At 48.3% G+C, this 24,184-nt stretch overlaps 2 protein-coding genes and 1 long non-coding RNA gene across 3 annotated transcripts; 2 read left to right on the top strand and 1 right to left on the bottom strand.

Moving 5' to 3' along the window:
- Positions 1 to 16,253: 16,253 nt before the first annotated feature.
- On the bottom strand, positions 16,254 to 20,831 carry LOC139831808 (uncharacterized). Its single transcript, XM_071821143.1, has 4 exons — positions 20,251 to 20,831; positions 19,891 to 20,141; positions 19,631 to 19,777; positions 16,254 to 18,499 (listed from the first exon to the last, which is right to left on the bottom strand). Exons 1-4 carry the CDS (start codon positions 20,829 to 20,831, stop codon positions 16,254 to 16,256), a joined length of 3,225 nt encoding a protein of 1,074 aa, XP_071677244.1.
- Positions 20,832 to 20,990: 159 nt separating this feature from the next.
- Positions 20,991 to 24,184, top strand: LOC139831807 (uncharacterized). The gene is made up of 2 exons (XM_071821142.1): positions 20,991 to 21,666; positions 23,991 to 24,184. Exons 1-2 carry the CDS (start codon positions 20,991 to 20,993, stop codon positions 24,167 to 24,169), a joined length of 855 nt encoding a protein of 284 aa, XP_071677243.1. The 3' UTR covers positions 24,170 to 24,184.
- Positions 22,200 to 22,928, top strand: LOC127302687 (uncharacterized). The gene is made up of 2 exons (XR_007853074.1): positions 22,200 to 22,377; positions 22,777 to 22,928. It is a non-coding gene; the product is annotated as an uncharacterized lncRNA (long non-coding RNA).

Genomic DNA, 24,184 nt, shown 5'->3' with positions numbered 1-24,184 from the left:
TTAGGATCGACGTATGGAGGTGGTTGTGGTGCTGCCGCAATTCTGAGCTGATGTCGATTTTCGTCCGTAATCGCGGGAGGAGGTGGTAGGTGGATCTCGCTCCTAGGCCCTTGAAGGTTTCTATTTGCTGCTTGAGCATTAGCTATCCCTGCTACTCGTAGCATTGCTTGAAAATTACGGCAGTCCTTCTGCAGATGTCCTGACTGCCTTCTTCCATTGTTGTCGAGATAAAAATGCATCTGGCACGGTCCGTTCATCATATCTTCGGGAGTTACGAAGGGTCTTTGAAATCTTGACCCGCTATTTTGCCTATTATTCCGGGGATCATCTCTGTTGTCGCTTCGCTGCTCATTACTTCTTTGATATTCATCTCTATTGTTTCCTCCGTTGTTTCCCCGAAAACCAGCCGATATTTGGCTAGGTGCGTCGTAATTCGAGAACTGCCGAGAAAATCGCCTTCTGTTTTGAAAGTTTCGGCTGCGGTCCTCCTCTGGTGACCTGTGCCGCTTATTGTGAACGACATCTTCTCCGTCTGCCCATCTGTTTGCTATTTCCATCAATGCTGACACTGTCCTGGGGTTGGTTCTCCCCAAGTCCTCGACGAAATCTCCTCGCCGAATTCCTGCTACGAACGCATCTATTGCTCTTTCGTCAGATATGTTCTCTGCCGAGTTTTTGATGATGTTCCATCTTTGGATGTACTTTCTCATCGATTCATCATGTTTCTGTCGACATGCTCTCAGCTCCTCAAGTGATGCTGGTTTTTTGCAGGTTGATCGGAAGTTCTTGACGAACACATCCTCAAAACTGTCCCAGCTGTCGATGGATCCTGGAGGAAGTTTCTTTATCCAAGATCTTGCGGCTCCGCTCGGGTGTATCTGAATACTCTGCATTGCTGTTGCCCTGGTACCACCTATCAATTTCACCGTCTCTAGATAATCAACTAACCAATCCTCAGGATCTTGCAAGCCGTCGAATTTGTTGAAACTATCGGGTAATTTGAACCCTGACGGGACTCGAGTTTTTCGAACCCGCCTCGTAAAACATGGGAGTCCACACATATCTTCCTCGGCGACTTCTGGTGAACGCCGATGTTCTCTTCTTTCTTGTCGCGCTCTATCCACTCTGGCCTGAGTCGTTGTGTCTCTAGCTCCACTTGCTCTCGGTGGATCTTGCACTGCTGTAGTAGGTCTCGGACTATTTTGCCTTGCAGTTCCTTCGGGAGGTGTAGCTGCGAACGCTGCTCCCATGGCTCCGCATCCCGCCATGGCCATGTTATACAACGCTTCTCTTGGATCTCCGGGAGGTGGTCTGGACGCTAGGATGAAAGCTTGCGTCGCCATATATCCTGCTTCCGGTGTTTTTGGAATAATATTCCCCCTTGTGTCGATTGACATAAAGGACATGTCGAGGTTTTGGATTAGAGTTTCTCTTTCTGCTTCAGGTATGTTTTGCAGCCGAGATCTTGCTCTCCTACGAGCTTCTCTATGACTATCTCCCGAAGTTCCTGACTGCCGACTTAGCTCCGCTCTTCGCCTGCTTGATGCGGAAGCTGCCTCCTGATGTCTACGGGTGCTTCTATTCTTGTAGACAGTGTTGGGCCTCCAAGAGCAGAGGTTTGTAGAACAACAGCAAGTTTCCCTTAATTGGATCACCCAAGGTTTATCGAACTCAGGGAGGAAGAGGTCAAAGATATCCCTCTCATGCAACCCTGCAACCACAAAGCAAGAAGTCTCTTGTGTCCCCAACACACCTAATAGGTACACTAGTTCGACGAAGAGATTGTTGATCGCCAAAACCCACCGGCGGGCAGCGGCCTATCAACACGGTAGAGCCGGGAAGAGCCTAGAGCTGCGGCTGGCTGAGACCCCTCCGAGCGACGGCCCGCAATGCTCTTCTGGTCACACGCGGCGATGCGAAGTGCAAGGGCGTGCCACCTGACCTATACCTGGTCAGGAAGGTGATGGGGATGCCTCGCTTAGTTCCTGCATGGCATACACGTAAACATTAAATAAGAGCCTCGATCGGCTCTCAGGTTATCCTGTGAATCGGCTCAAAGAGCCGATCCACCCATGATCCGTACGGGGTGCACGAATACTTGGTGATCCTGCTTGATCAAGATAAAGCTAATGAGATCTACGACGATTTAGGGTTTTCACCGCATAATCGGATCATCCTACTCCAGGTTGGGCCTCGCGGCCACGCACGGTGCTCGTAAGCCGATCCTAAACAAGGCCACACAACCAACGTGACGTTGATCATCGGAACATCCTGTTTAGGACTTGCGAACGCCACCCTACGTGCCGCTGGATCCTCCCCCCCTTCGTAAGGCCTAACTATTGCAGATATTAAACTAATCCTTGCAGAGCAAGGAGCAATCGTAACGGATCAGATCTACTAGATGATGAACAAGCAGGGTGCCGCCCCCACGCCTGAGATAGGCGTGAGGGCGGCTAGACATGTGAGGGTTGCACTACGTAAGCATGTTTATACGAAGAGCTATGCTAACCCTAACACATCTATGATAACTACGTTGCCCGCCATCAAAGACGCTTCAAGACGGCAACGCATGAACAACGTGGAGCTTGTCTGCCTAGATCGCAAGATGCGATCTAGGCAGCATGTCGCTTACCTGATTGAAACCCTCGAGACGAAGGAGTTGGCGATGCGCCGAGATTGGTTTGTTTTGGGGTGAACGTTGTGTTGTTGTTTATTCCATAAACCCTAGATACATATTTATAGTCCGGCGGACTTTCTAATTCGGACGTGCACCTAACCGTGCACGAGTAAAACTCTAACTTTTAATCTAAAGATACGATCCACTAAAATACAGATACAATGGGCAATTCAGCCCAACTTCGTGTATAAGGCCAATTCTTGTTTTTCCTTCCATGTATATCTTCAAGTCTTTCTCAATCGTGGCCCACCTCCGACTCGGTCAAATTCTGGTGATAACACATGCCCCCCTGGTTTTGGAATTGGTAATTCCAAAATCACTCTGCTTTCCTTCGTCGGGTCATGTCGTGGCGTAACCGTCGCAGTATCCTTCATCATGATGCCCGCCTCCTCAACTTCTCCGCGTGATCTCGGCAGTTTTTTTCTTCTTAGGCACCACTTCCTCGGAAACTCGCTCGTGGCATTGAATTTCCACTATATCTCCTTTTATTTAACCGCTACGCACGCTTCTCCTCCGTATCTCCATCGCACTAGCACTCCAAAAGCCCTCCTGCCACCATGTCTTCTTCCTCCTCTACTCCATCGGGTCCTTCCAGCCAGTCCTCCGCATCCCGCGAGCCGACGCCGGAGTACAATCCGGCAGAGGTCCATGCAGCGAACATCCGCCGCGCCATTGCGGCCGGAGAGGAGTCGACCACGACTTCTCCATCTGGTCCGAGGACGACCAGTCCTCGACGGACGGGGAGAGCGACCTCCGCTTCCTCGCCGTTGGGGCAACGGAGGAGGAGAGCGACGACGACAGCCTTTCTCCTCGCGACTTCACCTCTTCCGGGGAGGAGGAGGAGCAGGAAGAGGAGGAGGAGGACGACGACAAGAGCTCCTCCGACGAGCCGCCGGCCAGCGGTTCTGCCCTTGGCCGGGCAATCTTAGCGACCGACAGCCGACGAGGACGACGCCGACGAAGAGGATGAAGACAACGAGGACCCGGTCGGCGGCCATTGGAGCGACGACGAGCCCGGCCGGGAGCAGCGCCGACAAGCGGCGACGACGGCGACGACGAGGGCAGTAATGGCCCGTAGATAGGACCTCTAGAATAGGGCCAGTAGTAGTAGATGGGGCAATGTATCCCCTAGTACTTCCTTTTGAGAGCAATCAGCTCTTTATGTAAGAAATCTAATCAATGAAGAACTTTCCCCAATTTGATCTTGCCGATTTCCTTTGAGTTTAATTTAGCCGATTCCTCCTTCTACTGACCTTGCCGATTTGTCCCCTTTGCCAATGCGTAATGAGCCGATAGCACCGCATCGGACCTCCGAAATTCGCCCTTTCCTTCTTCAACTGATGAGTGGTGTTTTTTTTTAATTCCGGCGGATAATGCGTAATCTTCAGAAAACCTTGGAATTCTTCCAACCAAAACCAATGGTCCTTTTCAATACTCATCATCTGTGAAGGAGGCTGCAATGAAAAATCAGCCGATGGCATCCCCATCGGCTCTTACAAGTATCCACTAGGCTCGTTGCCCCGAGTCTTACTCGCCATCGCCCCCGAGCCTTACTTCGGGCGAGAATGTCAAAGAGAATGCGCCACAGCCGATCCTCTTTCTTCCTCCAATCAGCCGATAATCTTCCGTCTCACCTGAACTAGCCCCAAAGATTGGAAATCCTTGACAACGGGGTTCAGAACCCGGATCGGCTCGAAGTAGCTGAAGAAGTTTCCATTGTTTTACTCACTCGAGGCAACAGAAGGTACCACCGTTGGCCTGGATCTGGTGGAGACTCGATAGACATTGCATAATTCCACTAAAGTCGATGGTTACGCATCGGCTGCCTTTCAATTCTAAAGTCGATGCCCTTGCATCGGCTGTAAATTTTTTGTTTACTGGCCGATTTTCTCCTATCAGCCCCCAGTATTCATTGCACACATGTACCCCTGCATCTGTTCCAGTATTTAGGTGCCCCCCGAGCCGAATCTGTTAAAGAATGGCAGATATCGGCTCTGTACTCGCACGTCGGCTCCGATAGGGCCAAAGGTGAACACAAGCAGAACATGTGGTGAGGATAATTTTGGCCGATTGCTGGGATCGGCCTCCATAATGATTGGAGCACTGACTGAAGGTTCCGTAATGTCCCTTCATAGACCTTTGGGGCCGATCACAAGGATCAGCCTCGCCAAGTTACACGTCGCTTTGCTTCGACTACATGGTCAGGCCGGTGGATAAAACCAGCTTAACCCTTCCCTTTGTCACATCGATGCGTTCGCAGTCATCTAAGTTGATGCCTGAGAGGGGTTCTTGGCCTGCTGCTTCCCATGCGTTCATGCCAGCCGTTGAAACTTCAACTGAATCATCGGCCTGGACGACCTCTACCTCATCTCCATCCCACTCAGATATGCATTGGTGCATCGTGGAGGGAATACAGCAGTTAGCGTGGATCCAATCTCTTCCCGGCAGACAAAGATAATCGCTCGTGCTATCGACGATGAAGAACGTTGTAGGGATAGTTTTCCTTCCTACGGTCGATCCACGTTCGTAACTCCTCGTGCCTCGACGCTTGGCCGTTGAAATCGCTCAATGTTACATTGGTCTTGATTAAATCCGAGCTAGAGCGTCCCGGCCCGACGTAACATAGAATACGGCATAATGTTAATCGCCGCTCCGGTGTCTACCAAGATCTTGTTCACGGGCCTCCCATCGATATATCCTCGCAAATATAGGGCCTTCAGATGCCTGTAGCTCTTATCTTGTGGCTTCTCAAAGATAACCGGCCGTGGGCCGCATCAAGTTGTGCCACGGATGTCTCATCTAACCCCGGAGCACCGAACTCAAGGGAGGATGAACACCATGTTCGTGCCAGCCGATGTTTCATCATCGGCTCTCCTTTGTTTGGGGCGCCACTCCATTCTCCGTGGACGACCCTCTTCATTCAGGGCTCGCTGAACCTTTGCAGCCAGATCAGGCCGTGCCTTTCTTAGCGTATGCAGGTATAACCTTTCGGCTTCCTCCCGGCCGCGCAACCGCTGTACCCTGCGTTTCGTGAACGGTCGAGTCCGTCAGGGCACCACCTTGGACGGTGGTACCTGTCTTCTTCTTCTTCTTCTAGTCCCTCGTCTTCTGAATCCTCAAGATCTGCCCAACGAGGTGACTCAGCGCGTTTGCTTGGTGGTGGGAGAGGCCCTAAGCGCTCAAACACAGACACGTTGGCTGCCTCCTTCTTCTTCTTGTTGCATTCTGGGCAATTGCCGATTGTGGGCAATCGGCTCATTCCTGAATCCCAGCAGTTGTCCGAAGAAAGGGCAGTCCAGTGTCCGGCGTTGTCATCTTGCTCCCTTGGCCTGTCCGTGGCACGGCGCTCGTGCTCCTCCTCAACGCGATCCCGCCGACGATGTCTTCGGCTTCTCTAGCCGCACGATCTCCTTCATCATCACGGTTGGACCGTCGGCGTTGGTCATACCGACTCACATATTTGTTGAGGAGGTGATCGAGAGAGGTCGCCGATATCTTATGTTCTTCACTTCTCCCTCTCGTGACGTAGCGCTTGCCATCATGATGGAGCCGATCGCGTGGAGCGGCCTCTTCGTGTCCTTGCTATGAGAGCAGCTGCCCTCATCTCCATCTTTGCCGCAGTGGTTCCCGTGCCCTACCATGTTGATGCTGAACGTGGGACCTGGCTGGCAGCCCTCGGGGTAGATGACTTCTACCATGTTAACGGCGGGGAAGGGCTGGGTGTCTACCTTCATGGCGCATCGGTTGAAAATTAAACGCCCCTTCTCTATCGCCGCTTGGATGTGCCGACGCCACACCCTGCGGTCGTTGGTGGCATGGGAAAGCGAGTTGTGGAATTTGCGTACGGCTTTCCGTTTAGCTCTTGCGTCGTAGGGAACTTGAGACCTTCGGGAATCGTCAATCGTTTCTCCTTAAGCAGGAGGTCGAAGATTTGTTCAGTCTTGGTCACGTCAAAATCAAATCCCCTGGGCGGCCCTGGTGGCTTTACCCATTTGCAGGATACGGGGGTTCCTCCCCGAGTCCACTCAGCCACTGCTACTTCTTGGTCTCCCGCAGGCAATTCACCTTCCTCTGTATCGACCATGACTACTGCACGCTTGAACTTGTCTTGGTACAGGTCTGGGTGGCGCTGTTCATATCATATGCTGATAGTTTCGAACCATGTGCGCCGGCGAGGGATAATCGCTTGGGAGGCCATGTCCTTGAGCTGTGTTGCAAGGCCAGCTACCGCCAATTCGATCGCTTCCTTTTCAGCTTATACGAACCGAATAACATCGGTTCCTAAGATTCCCTGCGCTGGATGTACTCTGTCACCGTTTCTCCGCGCTTCTGACGTAGTTGCGCTAGATCGGCAATGCTAGACTCGGAAGCCTCTGAATGGTATTGCGTATGGAACTGTTCTCCCAATTGCTTCCAAGACTGGATGGAGTTTGCTGGCAAAGAGGTATACCATCCAAAAGCCGATCCTGTGAGGGACTGTGAAAAGAGCCTCACACGTAGCTGATCCGACACTGAAGCCGGTCCTAGTTGCGCCAAATATCGGCCGATGTGCTCGATGGAGCTGGAGCCATCCGATCCACTGAATTTGGAGAAGTCAGGGAGCCGATATTTAGGTGGCAGCGGGATCATCTCGTACTCGTCGGGGTACGGCTTGGAATAGCCGATCGCCCTTCTTTTCGGCACCATGCCGAACTGGTCTCTCAATATGGTACTGATCTGATCCGCTGTGCTGGCTGCAGGAGTTGCACTCTGAAGATTCGCCGGGGTGGCGTACTTAGCCAGCCATGTTTGCTTTTCCAGCTCTGAGCCAACTGCAGGAGCTGGGCTCGGAGTTTCGTCGGGGTGGCGTACTTAGTTAGCCACGTCGCTTCTCAAGCTCGTTGCCGACGTTCCTCCCGTTTGCGCCGGAGTCCCCGACGTTGTGGCCTGGTTCGAGAGTGGCCGGTTGCCACAATCTGGCACATACGTGCACGCGTATCCTTGAGGGATCTCCTTAGGGCGCCTCGATCCAAGAACTGTAGTCACTAGGGTCACCACCAATCTTGTAGACGACGAATGCCGGTGTAGCCGGCACTTCACCGGTGCTGCCAACGCATATGGCAGCGGTGGACGGACCGGAGTGGCAACTCTCCTTGGTGCGTCCCGAGAGCTGGTCCCGACGGCGAGTACCGGTGGCTCATGATCTCCTGGATCACGCGCAGAGCGAGACGCTCCAACACGTTGACCAAGTTTTCGAGTGGCGGTGTAGCGAGTGAGCCACCAAGTAGTTGATCTCCGCCGTAGGGCCCTGGTGCGTTCCTCCGACGGGCAGAGATCTATCCCATCGAGTGCACCTTGTGGTGAGAACCCTTCCATCTCGATGCCATGGGTACGGGTTCTTCCGAAAAGAGCCGATGAGGTCGGCTTCGAGGGTGGCCTTGATCTCGTCGTGTTTCTTCTTGAGCTCAGCAGGCAGCTCCTCGTAGGTGACTGGCGTGCCGTCCGCCGCCATCTCAGATGTAGATGGCGATGTGGTTGATGTAGATGATTGTCCCACCGGCGTGCTGAGAATGTGTTGATCGCCAAAACCCACCGGCGGGCAGCGGCCTGTCAACACGGTAGAGCCGGGAAGAGCCTAGAGCTGCGGCTGGCCGAGACCCCTCCGAGCGACGGCCCGCAATGCTCTTCTCGGTCACACGCGGCGATGCGAAGTGCAAGGCGTGCCACCTGACCTATACCTGGTCGTAGAAGGTGATGGGGATGCCTCGCTTAGTTCCCTGCATGGCATACACGTAAACATTAAATAAGAGCCTCGATCGGCTCTCGGGTTATCTCGTGAATCGGCTCAAAGAGCCGATCCACCCATGATCCGTACGGGGTGCACGAATACTTGGTGATCCCGCTTGATCAAGATAAAGCTAATGAGATCTACGACGATTTAGGGTTTTCACCGCATAATCGGATCATCCTACTCCAGGTTGGGCCTCGCGGCCACGCACGGTGCTCGTAAGCCGATCCTAAACAAGGCCACACAACCAACGTGACGTTGATCATCGGAACATCCTGTTTAGGACTTGCGAACGCCACCCTACGTGCCGCTGGATCCTCCCCCCCTTCGTAAGGCCTAACTATTGCAGATATTAAACTAATCCTTGCAGAGCAAGGAGCAATCGTAACGGATCAGATCTACTAGATGATGAACAAGCAGGGTGCCGCCCCCACGCCTGAGATAGGCGTGAGGGCGGCTAGACATGCGAGGGTTGCACTACGTAAGCATGTTTATACGAAGAGCTATGCTAACCCTAACACATCTATGATAACTACGTTGCCCGCCATCAAAGACGCTTCAGTACGGGCAACGCATGAACAACGTGGAGCTTGTGCTGCCTAGATCGCAAGATGCGATCTAGGCAGCATGTCGCTTACCTGATTGAAACCCTCGAGACGAAGGAGTTGGCGATGCGCCGAGATTGGTTTGTTTTGGGGTGAACGTTGTGTTGTTGTTTATTCCATAAACCCTAGATACATATTTATAGTCCGGCGGACTTTCTAATTCGGACGTGCACCTAACCGTGCACGAGTAAAACTCTAACTTTTAATCTAAAGATACGATCCACTAAAATACAGATACAATGGGCAATTCAGCCCAACTTCGTGTATAAGGCCAATTCTTGTTTTTCCTTCCATGTATATCTTCAAGTCTTTCTCAATCGTGGCCCACCTCCGACTCGGTCAAATTCTGGTGATAACAGAGATAGTGAAATACAGGTGGTATGAATAAGTATGAGCAGTAGTAACGGCGCCAGAAAAGTGCTTGCTGGCGTGCAGTTGATGGTAGTAATATTGCAGGAAGTAAACATGTAACAGAACAGTAATCAAGCAGCGATAGCAGTATTTAGGAACAAGGCCTAGGGATCATACTTTCACTAGTGGACACTCTCAACATTGATCACATAACAGAATAAATAAATAGATGCTAGACTCTACACCCTCTTGTTGGATGATGAACACCACTAACTGTGTAGGATTACACGAACCCTCAATGCCGGAGTTAACAAGCTCCACAATATTCAATGTTCATATTTAAATAACCTTAGAGTGCATGACAGATCAACATAACCAAACCAAGTACTAACATAGCATGCACACTGTCACCTTCACGCTACGAAAGGAGGAATAGATCACATCAATACTATCATAGCAATAGTTAACTTCATAATCTACAAGAGATCACAATCATAGCCTACGCCAAGTACTACACGATGCACACACTGTCACCATTACACCGTGCAGGAGGAATAAACTACTTTAATAATATCACTAGAGTAGCACACAGATAAATTGTGATACAAAACACATTGCAATCATAAAGGGATATAAATAAGCACTTCACTATGCCATTCATAACAGTGAATAAGTATTCTGTGAAATATAGCCTAAGAGACCCACACGGTGCACACACTGTCACCTTTACACACGTGGGACAAGGAGTCTCCGGAGATCACATAAGTAAAACCCACTTGACTAGCATAATGACATCTAGATTACAAGCATCATCATATGAATCTCAATCATGTAAGGCAGCTCATGAGATTATTGTATTGAACACATAGGAGAGAGATTAACCACATAGCTACCGGTACAGCCCCGAGCCTCGATGGAGAACTACTCCCTCCTCATGGGAGACAGCAGCGTTGATGAAGATGGCGGTGGTGTCGATGGAGGAGCCTTCCGGGGGCACTTCCCCGTCCCGGCGGCGTGCCGGAACAGAGACTCCTGTCCCCCAGATCTTGGCTTCGCGATGGCGGTGGCTCTGGAATGTTTTCTCTGGTTTCGTCGAACGTGATAGGGTTTTCGCGACGGAGACCTTAAGTAGGCGGAAGGGCAGCCTCGAAGGGGGCCTGGTGGGCCCACACACTAGGGGGGCGCGGCCCCCCCTCTGGCCGCGCCAGGGTGTTGTGTGGGGCCCCCAGGGCCCCCTCTGGCTGCTCTCGGGTGTTCTGGAAGCTTCGTCCAATTATAAGACTCTAGGCGTTGATTTCGTCCAATTCCGAGAATATTTCCTTACTAGGATTTCTGAAACCAAAAACAGCAGAAAAGAGCAACTGGCCCTTCGGCATCTCGTCAATATGTTAGTTCCGGAAAACGCATAAATATGACATAAAGTATGCATACAACATGTAGATATCATCAATAATGTGGCATGGAACATAAGAAATTATCGATACGTCAGAGACGTATCACCTCCCTTCTTCTGTTCAAAGCAGCTGTCTGTTTTTCCAATTCCTTTCCTGCTCTGGCGAGCCTATATTGATATGCTTGCAGTTCTTCCACCGTAGCGGTTGTCTCCATTGGTTCAGAACCATCCATAGCTTTCGCAGCTCTATCCCATGCTGCTTGTGGAAGTTGAACTCTGACATGTGGTGTGGGCCCGACATATTTAGTGCCTAAACCTCGCCTTAGATCTGAGGGATCGACATAGGGATTTCCCAAATCGTCGAAAGCCTCTGATGTTTCCTCTTGATCGCGACTTGCTTCTCCAATGGCATAAACTTGATGATATTTTGGAGTTTTCACTTTGTTGGGTTTGGTGACACCATCATATAGATTGGTGAAGACCTTGCCTACAGATATGGATCTGTCGATGAAGTTGAAGCTGTCGACGCTGCTCGAGTCATCGCTTATATCTGAGTCCGCGGATGACCCGAAGGATATGTCGTTGAAGATCTTGGCGAGCTTTTCGCTTGCTCTGGTGCTGATGAAGCGTGGAGACGAAATTTCTTCATTGCTTGATTCTGTTGACGATGTTGAGTTTGAAATATCGGGATCGACCGCCGATAATCCCGACGAGATCGGAATTTCGAGACGATATGATCCTTCCCTCTCGACGCAGAAGTGGAACTCTCCAAACGTCATCTCCATAGGCTCCTCCAGATATGCATGTGCATCCAAACGGGAGGGCGGGTGAGGTACAAAATCAACGAGACCAGTTTCGATTTGTTTACCTCTGTCCATGATGTTGCTTGCTACCGACGAAGTCGACGATCTTGAACGTGCCATCGAGATCAGCTCCTTGTCGCCTCTAAATCCCACAGACGGCGCCAATTGACAAGGTATTAACTTGTCAATGCCTACGGATTGTAGACTAGGGTTTAGTTGGATGTAGAGGGCAAGTAGATCTCGAAGGTTTCAACCGAAAAGTACTCGACGAATATGAAACTAGGGTTGTGTTGACGGTAAATTCGATCCTTTCTTTGTCCCTCGACTCCCCCTTATATAGGAGGTGGAGCCGAGGGTTTCGTAATACACAAGTTTACAGAATCCGGGAGGGTTTCTAACCCGTCCCGCAAGATTACAAGTATCGTTTCCTAATACAACTCTAGCTTTCCTTAATAGCATCTTGGGCTTCCGGACTTTCTTAACTTCGGGTCGTGGGCCTTTAGTAAACCTCGGGTACCATCTTCGGCAGGCCCATTGGGGATGCCTATGTCAGCCGGGACGGGGAATTGCCCCCGGAAGCCATCTCCATCGACACCACCGCCATCTCCATCGCCATCGCTGTCTCCCATGAGGAGGAGGGAGTAGTTCCCCCCGGGGCTGAGGGCTCTACCGGTAGCTATGTGGTTCATCTCTCTCTCCCATGTGATCTTTATGTGATCATGAGCTTTGTATCACTATTAATCTATGTGCTACTCTAGTGATGTTATTAAAGTAGTCTATTCCTCCTTCATGATGTAATGTGGACAGTGTGTGCATCATGTAGTACTTGGCGTAGGTTATGATTGTGATCTCTTGTAGATTATGAAGTTAACTATTACTATGCACTCTAGAGGTTACTTTAATATGAACTCCGGAATTACTCTCCATGGTGTGACAGTGACAGTGTTTGCATCATGTGTGATTCCTTTATGACGTTGTGGAGCTTGTTTACTCCGTCTTGAGGGTGCTCTCGTAGCCCTACACAATGAATGGTGTTTGTTATCCAACAATAGAGTCTTTGAAAGTAGCATAAGAGAAGAGAACTTATTTATTTATGTGATCGTTGTTGAGAGTGTCCACTAGTGAAAGTATGATCCCTAGGTCTTGTTTCTAAGCATTGAAACACCGTTTCCAACAAGTTCTGTTACATGTTTGCTTGCTGCCATCTTTATTTCAGATTGCTATTACCACTCATATTCATCCATATTACTTGTATTTCACTATCTCTTCGCCGAACTAGTGCACCTATACATCTGACAAGTGTATTAGGTGTGTTGGGGACACAAGAGACTTCTTGTATCTTAATTGCAGGGTTGCTTGAGAGGAATATCTTTGACCTTTACCTTCCTGAGTTCGATAAACCTTGGGTGATTCACTTAAGGGAAACTTGCTGCTGTTATACAAACCTCTGCTCTTGGAGGCCCAACACTGTCTACAAGAATAGAAGCGTGCGTAGACATCAGGGTGTTACCGATTTTACTTTTTATGGTGGTTTTTTCGGTTTTCAACACGATTTAGCGCTTTTCGCTATTTTTTTTGTTTTCTCTCGGTTTTTGCTAGTGTTCAGTTTTGCTAGTCAGCTTTTTTAAAACTCTTTCGAATTTTGAATATTTTTATTTATAATTTTTTTTATTTTTCAACTTTTTTAGGTTTGATCTATTTTCAAATTTAATTTTTTGAAACTATTCAAATTTTGAAATTTTTTAAAATTTTGAACAAATTGCAATTTTGAACTTTATCAGATTTTAAAAATAAAAATTTAAACATTTTTCAAATTTAAACAATTTTCTAATATGAACATTTTACATTTTAACATAACTCAAATTCAAAAAACGTTTTACATATGAAATTTTCAAAAAAGAAAAAAAATGTTGGCCGATTGCACACGTTTTTTTGAGCTGGAGCGCTTGCCGAGTCGAACGTATTTAGCAAAAGATACTTCGTCGAAGTGGACGATACTGAAAGGACAAGGTACCGCCTAGAGGGGGGGTGAATAGGCGTTTAAAAGCTCTTACGGATTTGACGTGTAAGAATGCGGAATTAAACTAACGTTTATTTTATAAGCACAAACCCTATGTTGTTCAGACTACTACCACCTCTGTGATTGATAGATCGGAGGTGTGGTGCTTGTACGAGGAAATTAGAGAGTTGCTGAAGATCTTAACTCAAATCTCGATTAAAAAGGTTGGTAGAGAGAGCACTATAGCAACTCATTGTCTAGATAAGTTTGGCAAGTCTGATGATGTTGGTATTTTATGTGGTGCAATCCTGGTCTGCGTATCGGCGGCTGTTGCACAAGACTGTATTATGTAACCATATTCTGTGCTGATTGCGGGCAAGTTTTGAGACATACTTTTTTTCCTTCTAGGATATCGAAGGGGACTGGAAGGTTTTTAATGAGGCGGGTTTGCTTTGCTTACGAAAATGTGGTTTTACCTTTCAAAAAAAAGATATATATAATTTGATTAATAAATTTGGTCAAAGTTATTGTAGTATAACTTTTGTGGAAATCAATACCATGTCATGACAGGAAAGGAGTAGCGGTAATAAAATCTGATTCCTCATACCAAATCCTTAAAGAACAAACGTTCGTAATCTTTAGGTAACCAATGCTCCCTATGTGCCCAAGGCGCATTTTTTTTTCAATATTTACATTTAACCAAAAATTTGTGCAACTTTTTTTGAATGTGATGTCTTGATTGTTTTCTCGGAAGGGCCACTATAGTCTGCGGACACCGTGGAAGGCCCAAGTGGCAGCCCAAACTTAGGCCAGGTGGCCCTAACCTTACCGAACCTAACCCTAACCGCAGTTATATGGGAATCCCTACCCGCCGCCGCCCACTATCCATAAGAGCATCTCCAGCCATTGGCGCTCCCCGCGATCAAATCCAAGCGATGGATTGGACGAAACTTTAGCGTGGGGATCGCCGAACTTTCAGCTGTCTCTCCATGTAGACGTCTGGAGATTGGTGTTTTTGGATTTAGTTTCACAAATAAACTCACAGTTCGGTGAATTTGACAAATTTTGCCAATATTTGTCTATTTTTACAAATAAACATTACAGTTCAACAAAGCAAGTAAATAATTTGACAAGTTTTGAAACAAATTAAATGGAAACTAGTTGGTGTTGCCTCGAAGCCTCCATATGTGCTCCACCAGCAGACGGATTGACGAGGGTGATGCCGGCGGCGCGAGAGCTACGAGAGGGGAGGGGGATTTGCGACGAGAAAGTGGTGGGGTTCGCCGGTTCTCTCGCCGGCAAAGTGGCCCCGTCCACACTTTTCTCTCGTCCGGAGTCCCCGAACGCACCCCTAGAGACTAGGGATGACCTGAGCTCTCTAGATGGAATAAAGATCTATTTCGAAAGAAAACGAGAAACCAAAAGTGCGGCTGAGCTGAATAACACCGTCCGGATGGAAAAAAAACGGATGTGAGAGGCTTAGGCGGAGAGACCGCTGAACGTGCTCTCAGGTAGAGACGGCTGGCTTCCCTTCCGCTCCGACTGGCTTCCCTTCCGCTCCGACTGCAATCGCATATCGATTCTGTATCGATCTCGCCCCAACCTCCCCTCCTCCACTTAAATCCATCCACCCACCTTAACGACCGAAGTTGAAGACGAAGAGCTTGAAGGCAATCGATCCGGGATCGATGGACGGCGAGGACCAAGTTCCTCCTGCTTATGGCTACGACGACGACTACTACTACTACGACGACGACGACCTCATGGAAGAAGATGATCAATCTGTAAGTGACGAATCGGTGGACGGAGAGAAAGATTACCCCTACCTGAATCCTCCTCCATATGGCTACCCCGACGACGGCGAGCGGCCACCCTTCGTCCTCATCGAGCCAAACGCCTATTTTGCCAACCGCGACAACGCCACCACCGCCTCCTGCAAGATTAGGGATCTCGGGGGTACCTTCAAGGTCACCTTCTGCACCGGCCACCCGCCCCTCGTCTCCTACCTGTGTGTCCACGCCACCGCCTTCGACCACACCGAGTTCGCCGTCGAGCCCCACATCATCGCCACAGAGACCAACGGTAGCCTCATCCTCCTCCGCTTCGTCATCGGTAGAGATCCATGCCATATGATGTCACTCGCCCGACGGCAATATTTTATCTACGACGCCAGCGTCCCCTCGCTCAAGCACCTCCCGCATCCCCGCTTCCACATATTCACTGAGCACACGGTTGCCATTGTGCGCAAGTGCAACAAACGCAGCCAAGGCAGTAGGAACGACCACCACTACAGCGGTGGTTTCATCCTGCGCCCCCATGGGTCCACTCAGGAGGATCACAATCGCAAAGAATAAAGAATCGCGACTACGTCATTGCCGCACATAGTGGATTCAGTCAACAATCTTCTGAACTCTGCCTTTATCAGTCTGATACAGAAACATGGAGCATGCTGCCGGTGGTAGTTAATGTAAAACGAATAATCTGATCAGGTAGTCTGGGCTACTCGGATACACATCGAGTCCCTGTTCTCGTTTATTTATATGCTGACATAGGTCGGTGCTAGATACAACGTATAGGACTAGGTAACTCGAGTCCTATTACAACTAACATAAGCTAAACGTATCACATGCGATTACGTTATCTAACACCCTCCCTTAATCACAACTTTCCTAAGTTGAGATTATGTTTAAAATTTTCAAATGCTTGAACCGGAAGTGCTTTCGTAAACCCATCTGCAGCCTGATCTTTAGAAGAAATAAATCTGACTTCCAATTGTCGCCTCATCACACGCTCTCTGACGAAGTGAAAATCAATTTCTATGTGTTTTGCTCTTGCATGAAAAACTGGATTTGCAGATAGATACGTAGCTCCCATATTATCACACCACAAACATGGTCTTTGTGTCAACTTAACTCCCAACTCTGTGAGCAAAGACTGAACCCAGATCATCTCAGCTGTAGCATTGGCTACTGACTTATACTCTGCTTCAGTGCTTGATCTTGACACAGTAGCTTGCTTTTTAGCACTCCAAGAAATTAAATTCGGTCCAAAAAACATAGCAAATCCCCCTGTGGACCGACGATCATCAAGAGACCCTGCCCAGTCCGCATCGGAGAAGGCACTAACCAACATGGACGGAGACTTGGAAAATGTGAGCCCAACCGTAAGAGTATGCTTGACATAGCGAAGAATACGCTTAGCAGCAGTCCAGTGTACTGTGGTGGGAGCATGAAGATATTGACAGACTTTATTAACTGCAAAAGAGATATCTGGCCGAGTGAGAGTAAGATATTGTAAGGCACCAACCATACTCCTGTAATTGGTGCTATCATCTGGCCCCAATAAATTCCCCTGATGAGCAGTAATCTTCTCAGAAGAAGACAATGGTGTTGTGACACCAGTGCAGTCTGTCATACCAACACGTGTGAGAATGTCCTGAGCATACTTTGTTTGATTGAGGAGAATACCGTCATCCATCTTGTGAACTTCAATACCCAGAAAATAGTGCAAGTCTCCAAGATCTTTGAGAGCAAACTCATGATGCAAATCCTTCAACAAAGCAGAAGTAGCAGCTTGAGAAGAACTTGCCACAATTATGTCATCAACATAGATTAACATGAAGATCGTAACATGGGACTTCCGGTAAATAAACAAAGAAGTGTCAGACTTAGCAGCAACAAAGCCAAGAGCAAGAAGTTTCAGACTCAACCGGGAATACCATGCTCTAGGCGCCTGCTTAAGCCCATATAACGCCTTGTCAAGTTTGCAAATATAATTAGGTCTCAACTTATCTTCATACCCAGGTGGTTGTCGCATATAGACTTCCTCTTCCAGAACGCCATGGAGAAACGCGTTCTTAACATCTAACTGGCGCAAGCTCCATCCTTTAGAAACAGCAAGTGCTAAGACAAGACGAACTGTAGCAATTTTAACAACTGGACTGAAAGTTTCTTCATAGTCAATACCATATCGCTGCTTAAATCCTTTGGCTACCAGACGGGCCTTGTATCTGTCAATAGTTCCATCAGCCTTCCTTTTTATTTTGTAAATCCACCGACAGTCAATGATATTTGTACCTCTCTGTGGTGGAACAAGCCTCCATGTTTTATTTTGCATAAGCGCATTATACTCTTCATCCATGGCACCTTGCCAGTGCGGGTCAGCCAAAGCAGATGTAAGGTTGGAAGGTATATCAGTAGTGCAAGAAAGGAGCCAACGGACTGTCCCATCCTTGTATTCTCGAGGTTTGACAATACCACGAGAAGAGCGCGTATTATGGCGAACAGGAGGTGGCACAGGAGGTGGCACAGGCGGAGCCACAGTTGTGGTGGACACAGCAGACCCGCTGCCATCGCTGCTGGTGGCAGGGGACAGCGATCTGTCGGATGGCGAGGGTGGAGCCATGGGAGATTCGGTCGGGGATCTGCTGCGGCGTGGAGTGGCGGGTGTGGCGGATTGCGGGGCCGAGGAGGAGGCCACGGGCGAGCGGGCCGCAGAAGATCGAAGAGAGGACTGCGGAGACCCGTGGGGCTGCTCAGGGGCGTGTGGCGCCGACCCGGTCTGATTGGATGGCGCGGATCCCGATCCTAATCTGGCCAGAGAATCAGCACTGAAATGCGTGCTGTCGTTTCCTGCTGAATCTTCAAAGGACCAATTTGAGCGACTTGAGGCAGCGTTTTGCCCCGAATTTTCTCCCAGTGCTCGATCTGCATCACCTGGTACCTGAGGAACAGCACTAGCACGTGGATTAGTAGCATGAGTGTTAGACACATGTACGTCATCAATTAAATCGTTGCCCTCCTCAAAATTGCGAAGAGTGGGATCAAGGAGGAGGATTTCTTTGCGAAGAAGTGCACCAGCATTGGGGTGTAGTGACTTGAAAGGAAAAACAGCCTCATCAAAAACTACATCATGAGAGACATAAACCCTGCCAGTAGCAACTTCAAGGCATTTAACCCCCTTATGGCGAGGGCTGTACCCAAGGAAGACACATTGTTTGGAGCGGAATGCTAGCTTGCGTTTATTGTAGGGTCTAAGATTGGGCCAGCAAGCGCAGCCAAACACACGAAGAGAGGAATAATTTGGGTGTGTTCCAAGGAGACGATGCACAGGTGTATCATTGTTGATGACTTTACTAGGGAGCATATTAATGAGATATGTGGCAGTAAGAAAGGCTTCATCCCAAAATTTTAAGGGCATACCGGCATGTGCAAGAAGGGCTAGTCCAACCTCAACAATGTGACGATGCTTTCTTTCAGCAGCACCGTTTTGCTGATGAGCATGAGGACAAGACATAAGATGAGATATTCCCTGTGTTTGACAGAGGGAGTTGAACTTGATGTATTCACCCCCTCCATCAGATTGTATGGTTCGAATTTTTCTGTCGAATTTGCGTTCAACGAGTTTTTGAAAGTTAATAAAGGCAGCAAGAACATCAGACTTGTGTTTGAGCAAATAAATCCAAGTAAATTTACTATAGTCATCAATAAAGCTTACATAATAATTATGACGACCAACAGAAGTAGGTGCAGGACCCCAAACATCTGAAAAAATCAACTGTAGGGGAACTGTGGAAACACTGGTGGAAATAGGATATGGAAGCTGATGACTTTTAGCCTGTTGACATGAATCACAAACGGACATACTAGAAGTATCTTTAACATAGGAGAGCTTATTCTTGCCTAAAATTTGCCTAACAATATCTAAGGAGGGATGACCTAAACGACTGTGCCATTGAGACTGGGACGGCTTGGTGGCTGAGAACGCATGCTTGGAGGAGTTTGATGCCACCCAAGAAGAAATCAGAGGATAGAGGCCACCAACGCACCGTCCTCTATGGATGACTCTCCGGGTGACCTGATCCTTGATCAAAAAGAAGAAAGGGTGAAACTCGATAAAGACATGATTATCATATGTGAATCGATGGACGGAGAGTAAATTTTTGGAGGCATTAGGAACATGGAGAACATTACGAAGATGAAAATTTTGAGTAGGGTTTCGAATTATTGAGTGACCAACATGTGAAATACTCATACCTTGTCCATTAGCAGTGTTGACCTTGTCGTACCCTTTGTAGGTGTCCCGGAGGGTCAAATTGTTGAGCTCCCCGGTAATATGGTGAGTGGCACCGGAGTCCTGGTACCAATTGGTGTCAACTCCATAGGCAGCATGAACTTCTTTTTCTGCATAATCATCATTGGAATATCGAGACCAGCAATCCTTTGCATAATGCCCCTCTTTGTCGCAGATCTGGCAAGTGACATCTACCCAGGGTGTGGTGCGGCGACGTCCACGCCCACGACCACGGCCACCTCCTTGATAGCCACGGCCACCACCACGGCCTTGGTTGGGACGATCATCCCGTCGTCCGTCACGGCGATCATCTCGACGACCATCACGACGGTCATTACGGCGAGGATTGTTGTTATAGTTGCCATCATTGGAGGGGCGAGAGCGCCATTGCCTGGACACGGCATTGGCGGAGGATTCAAACTCTGGTTCAGCAGGGCCGGCAAGCAAGAGCTGACGCTGATCATAGGAGTGAATCTGTGAGTATAGCATGCTGAGCGAGATTGGAGTAGTGACAACGCCAAGCGCGGCAACTAGGGCATTGTAGTCGTTGCCGAGACCGGCAAGTATATAGGACACCAATTGCCGATCTGGAAGGGGGTGTCCGGCGGCAACGAGTTCATCAGCGAGACGTTGCATCTTTGAAAGGAATTCAGCTGTTGTCATCTGTAGCTTTTTTGTATTGGCGAGGGCGACCAGAAGGTTGGTTACTTTGGCCTCGCTTTGTGCGGCGAACATCTCTTCGATGGCACGCCAGACTCCCGCGGTCGTCTCAATGCGATGGACGTGCGGAAGAACTTCCTTCGGGTGCAGGGATTGCAGCAAGTAGGAAAGGACTATCTGGTCCCGGGAGATCCATGCAGCATACTCTGGATTTGCCTTCATCTTGGCCGGAGTTCCAGTAGGAGGATCAGCGGGGACATCGACGATTTGGGCAGGCGGGGCGCAGTCAGTTCCGTCAAGCAGACCGACGAGTTGGGCGCCACGAATCGCAGGTAGGACCTGAGATCGCCATGTCGGGTGATTCTCGCGAGTAAGAAGCTCGCGCGGGGGCAGGCCGAGGTTGATCGGCGGATTCTGCGAAGAAGACGCCATGGCCGACTCGATGAAGACGGTGGCGAGCGATGGAGCTTGGCGATCTAGGCGGAAGAGCGGCTCTGATACCATGTAAAACGAATAATCTGATCAGGTAGTCTGGGCTACTCGGATACACATCGAGTCCCTGTTCTCGTTTATTTATATGCTGACATAGGTCGGTGCTAGATACAACGTATAGGACTAGGTAACTCGAGTCCTATTACAACTAACATAAGCTAAACGTATCACATGCGATTACGTTATCTAACAGTTAAGTCATATACTCGTACATCCCACCGAACAAGCAAGACACTGACCATTGGAGGAGATAAAGGCACAGTGGCCTGGGTTGATCTCAGCCATAATATCCTCTTGTGCGACGTGCTCGACAAAAACCCCAATCTTCGCTCTTTAGAACTGCCGCCACCGATCCTGCCAACTAATGCACTGGACTTAGGCACTCCACGGTCTGTTCGGGACATTGCTCTCCTTGGTAGCTTCATCAAGTACGTCGATCTGCAGCCTTTCCCTGTCTCCTCCACCTCCCATGCTTGGAAGGCCGCAGTATGGAGCATCAAGGCCGGGAGCTCCTCCCCAAAGGATTGGCACATGGATTACCTGCTTGATTCCACTGAAATACCTGAATCGTCGCTGCCTAAGTTGCGGGTTGAAGAGGATGCAGCTCAGCCAACCTTGTCGACTCTCCACATTGGACTACCTGTCCTGAGCCTGCTAGATGATGGCATCGTTTATTTCCTCACCAAGATTGACTACCATTCCATCTCCCACGTGTCATGGGTGCTTGCTGTTGATATGAGAAACAAGACTGTCCAGAAAGTGGCTGAGTTCAGCTCCAGGAGAACTGTTGGTTTAGCCGTGGGCTACATTGCAAGTAGGATCTCCAATTATCTGAAGGGCGCTCCAGGTAACTGATTGTATTTTTTTTACCACTTACTGTATTCTATTATACATGATAAACGAACAGAGTAATCATTCATATTTTTCTTGGTGGAGGGGTATGGTGTCATCGTATCAGATGTCACACCCAGTAGTGTAGGGTGGTTAATCTGAACTCATCCAAAATAAGATATGCTAGGTCATGTTTCCATTCTTCTTTACACAGCACTTGACACTGCTGATTCCTGAAGGTTATAGTGAGGTGTTGGACATGTTAATATTATAGATAGCTACGACACATACTTAACTGGCATGTGATGGAAGCAGATATATGGGTCAAGTCAGTTGCCAGATACTTGGGGATCAAAATTTTCTGTTCTTGCTGCATTAACAGTGAAATTCTCACCAAAACAATCTATACCTAATAATAAAGAAAATAAGGCTTCTTGTTCGTCCGTCTGTTTTTGCCCCTAATATTGGTTCAAATTACAGGGACTGCCACCGGTAAGTTAAAAAGAAAACGTTTCGTCCCGTCACCTCACTTTGCCCTTTGCACGCAACGAACGAAAAAAGAATATCCCTTTGGGGTCGTCCCCTTTCTCGAGCTCATTTTCATCGCTAGATCCATGGCCGCCGTCGACGATCCGCCGGAGAAGAAGCTCCCCGCAGCAGATTGTTCCGGAGACGAATACATGGCGGCGGAGGAGGATTAGTGCTGCAGTCCGGCCACCCCGAGCAGGTTCGTTTGCCCTGGCCGACCGCCCTTCCTTCTCCCCTCCAGCCTTGCCCCTGGTCGATCGGCATCGACTTCCTCCGACGGTCCCAGCGCAACTCCTCTGTCATCCTGAGGCTGGCTGACACGGTTGGAACAAAGGAAGACCGAGACCTTGCTTTAAGACCCAATCCTCGAGATTGTTCGTGGAAACGGATTAAGGGAAAAAGGGGATCCTAAAGGTGGAAGAAATTGGAGCAGGGATTACCGTGGGTGACGTCACAATCATCGCCGGAATAGAACAAGACGACGGGCTGGAGCAAAACTGGGGCTTCGCGTGGCTCAAAGCAGTAGATGGGATTGGTGCGAGGGTGGTCGATCATCATGCTTCCTTACCCGAGTTGACTGATTTTTTTGTGTCTCCAGGCGGCGGAGATGAGAATCTGTGGTGCCTGCCTGGTGGTTCTGACTCCGAGCACGCCATCTATTAATCAGCCAACGTGATGTGCTGGATACAACCTTAATCATCTGCATACTCTATGGACAGCGCTGCAAATAATTGGCACTATACTTTTCCACCCCAAGTTCTTCTTCAGATTTTGCCAAAGTGTTTTTTATGGGAAGTTAGAGCAACACAAAAGATCATAATAGGTTAAAAATGGAGTGGGAAGTTTCCAATTTTTCCACCATAAACCGAAAATGTTACAAAAAAATTGAAATTAAAATTTTGCGGAGCAAAAATGGAATTCCTTAGGCAAAGACGTAAACAAAAACAAAATAATATTTTTCGGCCGGACAGAAATTTCATTTTATTGTTTGATGTACATGACCCAATTCAACTGACCAACTATGTGATATTGCTAAGCCTGACCTTCAAAACAGCCCATCTCAAAGGAGACGACCGCGTACTCAATTTGTTAGTTCAAAAAAGCTTCCACGGTTTGACCCTTCGCGAAGAGACAACTTGAATAATTAAAATAAAATCAGGCAAAATAAGAAACCGTCGAACCTGATCCCTAATTATTCAAGTTGTCTCTTCGTTCTAACAAATATCCGTATTTTGCTCCGTCCATACCATATTCGGTTCGCATATGCTTCCAACAATATTTTTTATGTTTTTGTTTCTACGATTTCTGTTTTTTTGTTTCCGCTTTGGACCGAAGCCGCATTTTTCATGATGAAAGCATAGAGTAGGCATTTATGGACCTAGAAGCGCATGTCAAGAAAGCACACTATATTTCTGACTGTGTGATAAGAATTACACGAAATGCCTATCGTTATTAGCGATATTCCGGCAAAACAAATCTCTTGTGCTAGAATTCTTCATGGAATAGAAAATGTTTGATAACTCTAAAAAAAGATGTTCGACAAAATTAAACCCGTCGCAACGCACGGGCACATTTCCTAGTCTTATATAAGGATAAGAGCAATGCGACTTCTTCCGTGCTCTACTTACACAAAATCTTTTTATATTGCTTCACATCTTTATCAAGTTCTGTCTTCTTCAGTTGTCCTTTCACATGGAAGTGTGAAGTAACACGAGTACTCGAAGTAACACTTATATTAGCGCTAGTTGTTTATTAGTAAGTTGTTTCTTCTTCACGATCATTACTGAAGACATGCTATATTGGATTTCTCAGGTGCAAAACAAAACATGAAACGACCAGGGATATCGCTTTTGAGATCGTCTAGCAAGAAGCATCTTGGAAACTGCATGGTGATCAATTTGGGTGGTCCATCAGCGGAAAGAGGTTTCACCCTGACTGCCGGACAAAATGCTGCATCAGCAGAAAATATGACATCGTTAAATCAACACTGATCGTAGCAAACAAGA

The sequence above is a fragment of the Lolium perenne genome, chromosome 5, assembly GCF_019359855.2.
Source record: "Lolium perenne isolate Kyuss_39 chromosome 5, Kyuss_2.0, whole genome shotgun sequence".
NCBI lineage: Eukaryota > Viridiplantae > Streptophyta > Magnoliopsida > Poales > Poaceae > Lolium > Lolium perenne.
This window is presented reverse-complemented; position numbering and strand designations above follow the sequence as displayed.